The sequence below is a fragment of the Dermacentor variabilis genome, chromosome 8 (genome assembly GCF_050947875.1).
Source record: "Dermacentor variabilis isolate Ectoservices chromosome 8, ASM5094787v1, whole genome shotgun sequence".
Classification (NCBI taxonomy): Eukaryota; Metazoa; Arthropoda; class Arachnida; order Ixodida; family Ixodidae; genus Dermacentor; species Dermacentor variabilis.
The window spans coordinates 19006316-19015849 of NC_134575.1; the positions used below are offsets into that span (position 1 = coordinate 19006316).

The window sequence follows — 9534 nt, forward strand, 5'->3', positions numbered from 1 at the left end:
CGAGCCCACCAAAGATCCTGACCAGCTAGAGGCTAACAGCTTCGCTGTAAAACTTCGATTTGCCATCGTCTGCGCCCCTAGTGAAGTTCACTTCTCTCCCTGCCTTTCCCCTTTCCTCTATCTCTCTCTCCCTCCATCCGGTAGGCAGTGGATGCCAGTATCGAAGGCGAGGGTCTGGCGTGCAGCGAACTGCAGGGATGAGCACGTGACGTCATAATCGTGTTGTTTGGCAGATTACTTAACACCACAACCTTATGCGTGGAGATCATGTCCTTTCCTTTCTTGAAAACCTGGCAAGTAACAGTGCCAGGTGTTATATCGAGATCTAACGAGCAAAGTGCGATCGTGCAGCGAAACTCGAACAAGATGAAAGCAAAAGTACGGGAAATATAATTATTATTAACCGAATGATATCAAGTGACAAAAGCAGTCAGTGTGCATACTCTGGATTACATAGTATCGCATTAGAAACGACTGTGTATCTCCAAGCGGTTAGCTTTCCGCGGACTTTGTTAATGGGGTTTGGCTACTAAGAGTTGCATAGATCAACTGAAGTTCCTTTTTCTTTTTTTCTCTTTTTTTGCAGATGATAAACCGGCTGCTCGACACTCAGAGACAGCGGGGCAACTTTTCAATCACGGCGCTTGCTGTTCCCCATCCGGAGTTGGACTGGAGCTTGGCCTTTGCCATGGATTTCAAGTCTGTGTAAAACCACAGTTATGGGTTTATACAGCATAGTTTGTTCCCTTGACTCACACCCACGCCCTAAAAGGGACCCTGAAAGACTTCTCTAACTAATCATAAAATAGCCTCACTATTAAATGGTCCCACGAATCACAGGCCGCGAAAAATTTTTCGTATCCCTGAAGTATAAGGGGAGTTATCGCACCGATACCTGCTTTTCTCACTTTTCGACTCCGCTAGAACGCAGGAAGCTACATAGCGGGGAAGCCACGAGGGCAAAGCCCCGGTCGAAAGTTGAATAATTGTAATTGTAATTGTAAATTTGGAATTGGCGCCTACGCTAATTACAAAGATGAAATGCCTTTTCTTTCTTTTTGAGATCACACACACACCCACACACACACACATATATATATATATATATATATATATATATAGATACACCTCAATATTACAAATTGTATATTCCTTAGAAGGTTTTCGTGATCATGAAATCAGCCAACAGCGTCTATTCGCCTAGTGCTTGTGATCAGCCTTCGATTACGACATTGCGCATGCGAAAGCAAGTGTCTATTCACTGCTTAGGAGACCAGGTTCCTAATTGCTTGCTCCATACAGTGCAATAATATTTGTCTCACATGTTTAAGGAGCTTCGGTAACAGATCCGAACAATTTATTGCGATAACATATAATATGCACAATCCAGGCGCATTTTTGTGCCCTCCGTCGAAGTTGCCGTGATAACACCGTGATAAATGCGATAACACCGTCGCCGTGCATCATATGCTGTATGTGCGAGTGAGCGCACGCGAGGGGAGCCAATGATCGCGGCTCAGTTTGGCGCGCGCGAAGCAGGAAAGCGGAGTGCAAACGCACCGTCTTCCGTCGCGCGAAAGGCCGCGGGGGGAAGGGAACGACGGAGGGAGGGGGGGCGCATTAGGCTCCGGCAGCAATTGCGCATTTCGCGACCGGAAGGAAGGTGAACTGACGATCGCGTCTCAACCTCGCGCACGATAGGGAGGAAAGCGGGGAGGCTGCGCAGGAGGGAGGTAGGGGAGGGGCACGGCTTGGATTCTGCTAACAAGTGCGTGCTTTGCACGGTCGCGCGCGCCGTATCTTGAAAGGGATCTGCAGACAGCTCACACCTTTGTGCGCGCCGTGTTCTCGCCACTCTTGCATTGAAGCGATTGACAGCACGAAGGTCACTTCGCTCGCTGCTGCTGCCGCGCTTGCTCACACCAGCTTTTTCACAGCGAGTGTCCGCGGTCATCGAGTGCGATGCGTTCATGTTTGCTCGTGCGCGCCGACACCATTCTTGTTCAGTTAGTAAGCGAATGCTTCTAAGTTTATACAGCCGATAAAACTACTATCGTTACTTCGCGTAGCTGTCTACTAATTTGCTATCGCAATCGATGCTTCGCGTTTCGGGCGAAAATGGGACTTTTTTTTGCAATGTTGAAAAAGTGTTTCAGGGCCTCTATCTGTAAGAGTCAAAGATTGAATCCCCGATGGGGACAAGGGAAATTTTCTGTTATCGTGACGTTTTCTAGCGAGTGAGTCTGGTCGTAGCTTCGACACACGGCATCAAAAATCCACGAAGTAAATTTTTACTGTCATCGCTGTCAAACTTCGCTTCAGATATTTAGGTGCGCACCAGGTGGTTAGCATTAACACACTATTCACGGTGGTGTTTGCTTTGCGCATTCCATGAATATCTTTAGGGAAAAAAAAGGCACAGAGGAGAAAAGTTCTGACTTTCGAAATGTCTCGTTGCAATGGCTCACACCCGAAATAGGCGTTGTCTAGTCCAGTGATGCGAAGAATATCAGGAATGGCTTGTACCCCCGTAAGCAAGCAAATATGCAGTGGCTGAATAATAATGAAGAAACGACAAAAAGAAAGAAGGAACGAAAGAACGGAATAAAGACAGAACGAACGAAAGAACGAAAAAAAGAAGAAAAAAAGAACGGAAGAACCATTAGGTAGTGCATTAGGTGCTCGCATGTTTCGTTGAGCAGGTAGACCTACAGCGCCATACGTTTACTTCACACTGCGGCTCGTTATGTCTTGCAAGAAGCTCGACACCTCCGACGGAATAAGTTAATGCATTACCACGTGTGCAGCAGGCTTTCGCCTTCACGTGTTACAGGTGCGTAACATGCTGGCGATATTTTCGAAATTCCTAATACCAATCCAGTAGTCGTTGGTATACAATTCGTATTCGATTGGGAAATGTGTTATTTGAACTTGCGGGATATTCGTTTCGCTTGGAGTGTGAGCGATGACAACACTAAAGCGAGTCTACAGAAAGAAAAAAACCGATGCAGGTGGCGACCATTCCGAGTGATTCTGCTGCAGGGAATAGTTGCTGCGTAGAAGCGCCAGTTGTTGGGCAAATGCATAGAGCCAGCTAACTTCTCAATAATTTCCTGTCAGTTATTGAGGACGCCTCGCCTTTAGGCAGCTTACAAATTTTTTCCAATTTTTTTTCTCAATTTAGGCGATGCAGTTTAATACGTTTGCAATGGCGCTGTGCTTGCATCTTTTTGAAATGATGTGCGGTGCTCTAGTAGTACCCTTTGTTTTTTAAGCAAGCACACCATTCTGCTGCGTGCATATGGTGACGTGCTGTTCCTATTTTATTACGTCGCGGCGACTGCGCGCCAGATGCGATCACGTGTGCGTAGTTTCGCATTTACAGACGCCTCAGTTCATCGCAGGTCCGGTTGTAAACGGTAGCGCATGTATCAGACGATGGATATAGGCTTTCTTTTTTATTATTTTTTTCAAGTGATTATCACCTGACCTTTATAATTTATATTGCTAAGAAATGGTAAAATGTTCTGTGTTTGATTCGATATTCGACGGTAGTTTTTATTGTCCATTCTTACTCGATTCGATTGGGAAATTTCCCTATTCGAATACTACCCGCCTTGGTTGCTTAGTGACTATGGTGTTGCCCTGCTAATCACGAGGTCATGAGATCGAAACCCGGCCACGGAGGCCAGATTTCGATGGGGGCGAAATTCGAAAACACCCGTGTACTTAGATTTAGGTACCCGTTAAAGAACCCCAGGTGCTCCAAATTATTCCGGAGTCCCCCACTACGGCGTGCCTCGTAATCAGATAACGGTTTTCGCACGTGTAGCTCCATAATTTAATTTTTTTTTCTATTCGAATACTACTAGGTATGAAACATAAGGCAGAATAGGGAATTTCCAAATCGAAAAACATATGGCGCTGCTTGTCCTGTCTCTCAACTTGCGTTAAGGATGTCCCGGACTAAGTTCTCTTCGTTTTTATTTATTTTCATTCGTCTTCGCGATACAGTGACCTCCGTTTCACCCCGTACCTGTTCATCACGTTCGGTCACTACCGGGTCGGCGACAACTTGGCCCCGCATTGCTTCGTCATGCCGCCAACGCGTCACCCGGACGACTCACCGCCGGACGAAATCGCCAGAGACTACAACTTCGACCTGGTTAGCACATGTTTTAATCTACGCTTACGCAGCGCCCAACTGTCTCGTAAACAACGGCGTCAGTTAACTTGAAATATTCAGCAAACTTTTACTGTTTACAAATTACCCGGTTCGCGGAGCTGGCGAGCGCAGTGGCTGCTAGTGACACAGTGACGCTTTGTCCAATCAGAACGTAATTGCATCATTTCTGTGCTGTGTGAGCGTTTCATTGTCATTGTCGGAACCATTGTCAGAATCGCAACAAATTCACGTAAGCTGTAACTTCATCTATTGATTTTGTCCGGTTTGGATCCGCTAACGGACGCGGCTGATAGAACTGCGGTACCTGTTTTTGTTGCAGAAATGCCTAAGCATTTCTATGCCTATCCACGAGGAAGCCCCGTCCGTCCGTCCCTTTGTCACGTAAGGCGAATCGATATAAAGAAATTAGCATAAAACAAAATAAATTTGAAAAGAAGAACGTTGGCGGTGGTGAGCTTCGCACAGAAGCCGAGTGTCTTACCCCATTGAGCTAAACACCCATGCTTGCCGAGGATGAATATAGTTGAACCATATAACCATGTGGTAGCGGTGGTACCGGTGGTACAAAGCAAATGTCAAAGGAGAACAGTTTCATGAAGTTACTGCTGAAATATATTTGTTGATGGTTGAATAAAAGCCATCTTTATAGGACCACATGTAGAGCCGACTTGGAGCATTGTAGACATCGGGAAAACTCTGACTTTACGAAAATTTAATGCCAAACAGGCACCGTGATGGTTAGCATGTGGATATGCCTAATCTTCGTACTTGCGGCTTTAGACGTTCCTGTGACTATTTACTACGCTTTTTACGCCTTTACTGGCCTGAGTTTCGAAGTAATCTTATTTTCCTCCTGTACGCAGAAGGCAACAAGCCTCTGTGCATATGAAGATTTATTGTGAATTGTCACTGCTTACAAAACTCTAGTTAAAGCAATTATTGAATATAATAAAATTGTTTGGGACCCATACACCATAACTAACTGTTCTAAACTTGACCGAATACAGAGGCTAGCTGCCAGGTTTGTATATAAAGTAATATCGCCGCATCCTTTGTCCAACGGAATTATGCCAATTAGCTGATCTAGCACCACTTGATCTCAGAACTAAATACGACAGATTAAAATTCCAGTTCGATGTTATTCACAATCAAGTATATATTAAACCAGATGAATATATAGAGCTTCCTATGAACGCGTCAACGAGGCATCGTCATAGTATGCACATTCCTCCTTCACTCGCCCGCAGTGATTGCTTCAAGTTCAGTTTATTTCGTAGGGTGATAAGAGAATGGAACTTGCCCAACTCTCTTGTAACCTCGATGTCCTTAACTGCCTTTTTGGGAGGTGTTAAAAGCAACATTTTTTGTAATACAACACAGTGAATTGCCCAATATGTAAGCATTTACTTTTTTACATGTGTGTCTCTTATTGTGTCTATGACGACGCGGTGCCAAATTGTGAGTGGTTTCTTTATCACCTTCCCATGTATGTTGTATTTCATACGTCTTTTCCATTCTAAGAGGTGCTTTGTGAGTCAAAGCTTGTAACTCGGTCGCATTCTATGTTTCATTTTGTTGGTTTTATTCTCTACTCCTGTAATAGCCCTAAGACGGCTGACGGTATAAATTAATGAATAAATAAATGCATGTTGCATTCAACGCAGTGTTCAGTTCAACTGTAATCAATTTCTAATCTCGCAAAGCCGTTTCAAGCCATAAGGACGAAGTTTAGGCCAGATTTGTGCAGTAACCATCGCGCGCGTTTTGACTGAACCGACATGCTTGCAGCTCCAGTATAGACACTGTAACTACACAGTTCCCGCTGGTAATTTTATGTGGTAAGCTCAGTGGCCCCTCGCACCCACTGTAAAATGAATTACATCCTCAAAAGTTAATAAGGGCGTCAACCAGTCTATATTTCACACCGTCACACCTTTGTGGTGTAATGCTGTCAGTTATAGACCGCTTTACACCGTTATTCACGTTTAAAGGTGTAAGTGATCTTGCAGCACCGTGACCCTGTGGGTACCACATACTCTCGGAGTTTGTGTCGATGAGCCTCGTCGACGAGCCTCGCCAGGTTCTCAACGATCTAGTTTCTGTCGTTTCCGGCGAGAAGTAACATTGACGCTTTCATCAGATTCGAAATATAAACAAGTTCTCTTTCCGGGAGCTTGTCGTAACTTACCTACTCGTCTTTCGAACTTAAGATTTTGCATGGAGATTTTGCTATATCTGCGCTATCTGAAACCACAGTTGTTCGGTCTAAAATTTTGTTGTAGTTGACCTGTAGTGACCTAGGAGTAAATCCACCAGGAATGTTTAAGGAACGCTCCACGTGTAACCATCCCATTGCATAGGGACGCTCACATCATCATCAGCAGCAATTCTCGGCAAGACCCGCTTATCGTATCCAAAAAAACATTGTGAACGTTGTCGCGATTGTGATAGAGCGACGGATGTGTCGAGACAAATTGGACGTTGGAGATTAGGCATGCCGGAATCGCTGCTACTTCAATGTTATTTTGTACTCCGATCGCGTGTTCACTGAATATAGGTTCTTTATTCTGTCTCTTTTGGCAGCCCTTCTGCCTGCTTAGCATCGCTAAACCGTGATAAAATTGTTATGTGAGGTCCTGCACAAAAAGGCGTGTGGTCCCAAATGAACGCATTCGATCGATCATTATATGGGACACACCGTTACTCTTTAATATAGCACAGCTAATGCTACATACTTTCGTTCACTTAAGGAACCACTAACGCCTTGAAATCGCTTAATTGACTCATACTTCGTTTTTTTCACGCCGAAGGATTATATGTCCAATTGAGCAAGAATCTGTTGAAGCCTGCGTGGCCGAAAGATGGCCCCAAAAAAATGCTAAAACGCTCTGCTAACCAAAGATTAAACATTACCAACTTGCCCGTTCAGCCAACCTTCAGAAGGATTCAGTTAGTCTTGGGTTCTTGGGAAGAAGCAAGTTGCAGCTTTGCTTCAAGTTTCGCGCTCTCTGAGCCCTAATTATTCCAATTCCTTTAGCCGCAGAATTCAATTACTCCTTCATCGTCTACGTGATAATATGTGCATTATAAGTGAAGCAATATAACAATTATATATGTATACGTAAACTGCAATTCGGCTACTCTGCAGTCGACCGCCGTGTTCAGCCTTCGCGAGCTCTACACCATGGGCACGAACACCAGAGGCCTGGTGTCTGTGACCCTGAAGGGGCGCTGGACAAAGCCCATGTTCCCTGATAAAGTCGACTTCTATACGCGATGTTCATCTGACCCCGACATCGTGCCGTTCGGCAGCTACACACAGGTAAGCGAGCGCCGCGTAGGTTCGCCAATCTTTGGCTGAAGTGGTCCAACATGTTTGGGAAGCACTCCACACACCATTGTTAACAACGTGGAGTTCCAGCGAAGACACTGGACATTCCAGGGGAAGGTGTCTCGACTCCTCCTGGAGTGTTGAAGTTGCCTTGACCTGCGATGGATAGCGTTTAGCAGACTCATTTCAGGGCGTGGGCGGAGTTCTAGATTAGGAGGGCATCGTGCGCGGGGTGGTTCAATGGCTCATGTGGTTCACGTGGTTCACGTGGTTCATGTGGCATGTGGTGGTTCACTGGCTTCTGTCGTGCGCAGTCTCAGTGTTCGAGTCGTCTTGTTCACCCGCTTTCCTGCTACTGCTTCTCCTCCTCATGTTCCTCCTCGTCATAGCGTATCATGAGCCATTGCGATAGCGTGGCCTCCGAAGGCTTCAGCGCACCCGCCTACGCCACCGGATCTCGAAGGCCGTGGCAGCAGCAACGTTGGAGCAGAAGTATATCCCCTTTATTATAGGACTGATGCGTTTGATGGGGAACATTTGTTGCAACGTTTGTTGGTTCACTGTGTAATTTCGTGGAGAACAGAACTAGTCACCAGCACATCTTTGGCGGTCATGCAGTCAACCACAAATGTTCACGGACCATGGGACATCGTAAAACGTTCTATTTCCGAGGAACGTTTAAGAATGGTCCGTAAAAGCGAACATCACAGTGTTGTTCACATGTGCTGAAAGAGGCTGTAAATGCGAATACTATAAGTTGCGTTGTGAGGCTGCCCAGATATTCAGCCTTTTTTTTTTCTCAGATCACGTGTTCCCTAAAATATTGTGGTTGAGTGTACATGTTGCTATAAAAGCCGGTTCATTACGTGTCTTGCCACTGTAGAGGGGTGGGTGGCGGCGTATAGAAGGCGACTGCCCTCCTCCCCTCCCGCAGCCGCTACAGCGGGAAAGGGCGGCGACGGTGAGAAGTTAGGATGGCTGTAGCCGGTGTTGCTCCATTTGCTTTAGGCAGCATACCCAATCGAAGAAAATGTACGGTAGCCGAACTTAGCTATTCCCTTGGAAAACTACACGTTATCCCTGCCTTTTGCGTTGTCCCCGCCTGGATAAGCGCGGGTCATTTCTTAATTCTGCTCTAGGGCTTTCCGGCACCCTCAATGCTCGCTATATAGGTAACGTTGCTATAGGGGCCGAAAATATTCAGGTTCACTTGGGCGCTTTCATCCTAATCTGTTGAAACACATAGCTTTGTCATCAATGCCAACTGCGCTTTAAGGAATTTAGCCGCCCTTTAAGACGTCGAGACGACCAGTCGATTCCCGATAATTTGAGCCTTGCCGGAACGCAAGATTTCATCGCATTATCCGAACATTCGATTTAAGAAACATGAATCCCCAAAAGAGACAAAATAAGTAGCACCGTCTGCTGTATTTATATTGTTTTCAATATTATAAGCAACCGTAGATGCGTGCATGAGTGGGCACCAGTAGGGGTCAGTGGGCTTCGAGTTAACCGAAGCAGCACGCTTTCGCGTTCGAACTAAACGAGATTTTCTTCCATGGTGATGTGTGTTTTATTGCCGGGACTTTCAAGTGAGGTGGAATTAAGCAGAAAGTCGAATTAACTGAGGCTGAATTAACGCAAGCCAACTATGCTGTCACCCATGAATAATCGTGTTCAATTTTGCGCGCACTTCTTTCACTTAACGCTCTGGTCTCACTGCTTTGTGTTCAGGAACTTGCGTTACGCTGAAGACGCTCATGTCGCTAGTGACCTAAAAGTACGAGGAGCACAAGCGTGTACGAAAGTAAAATGTTCACAAGGTAGATAACGAATGTTGCTGGGGGTCAAAGTGTAAACCCGAAAGCGTGCAAATTTCACTTAGATTGCTTTGGAGCTTCGAAAAGCAACGGTTGCGTATTTGATGCAAGAAGTTGAATGTCTGTCCACAAACAGGTAACTTGTCCTACGGAAGACGTTGTCGTGACAACTTCCGCAACAGGGTAATGAGAGGGCC

The 9534-nt window shown here is 45.7% G+C and overlaps 1 protein-coding gene across 1 annotated transcript in view; it reads left to right on the forward strand.

The window, feature by feature from the left end:
• The first annotated feature begins 7361 nt into the window (after positions 1-7361).
• The window catches only part of LOC142590917 (uncharacterized), an 8867-nt gene continuing 6694 nt past the window's right edge, over positions 7362-9534 (forward strand). The window contains exon 1 of the mRNA XM_075703314.1: positions 7362-7508. Within this exon, the coding sequence (XP_075559429.1) occupies positions 7371-7508 (138 nt within the window). The 5' untranslated portion in view covers positions 7362-7370. The remainder of the gene's footprint in view (positions 7509-9534) is intronic.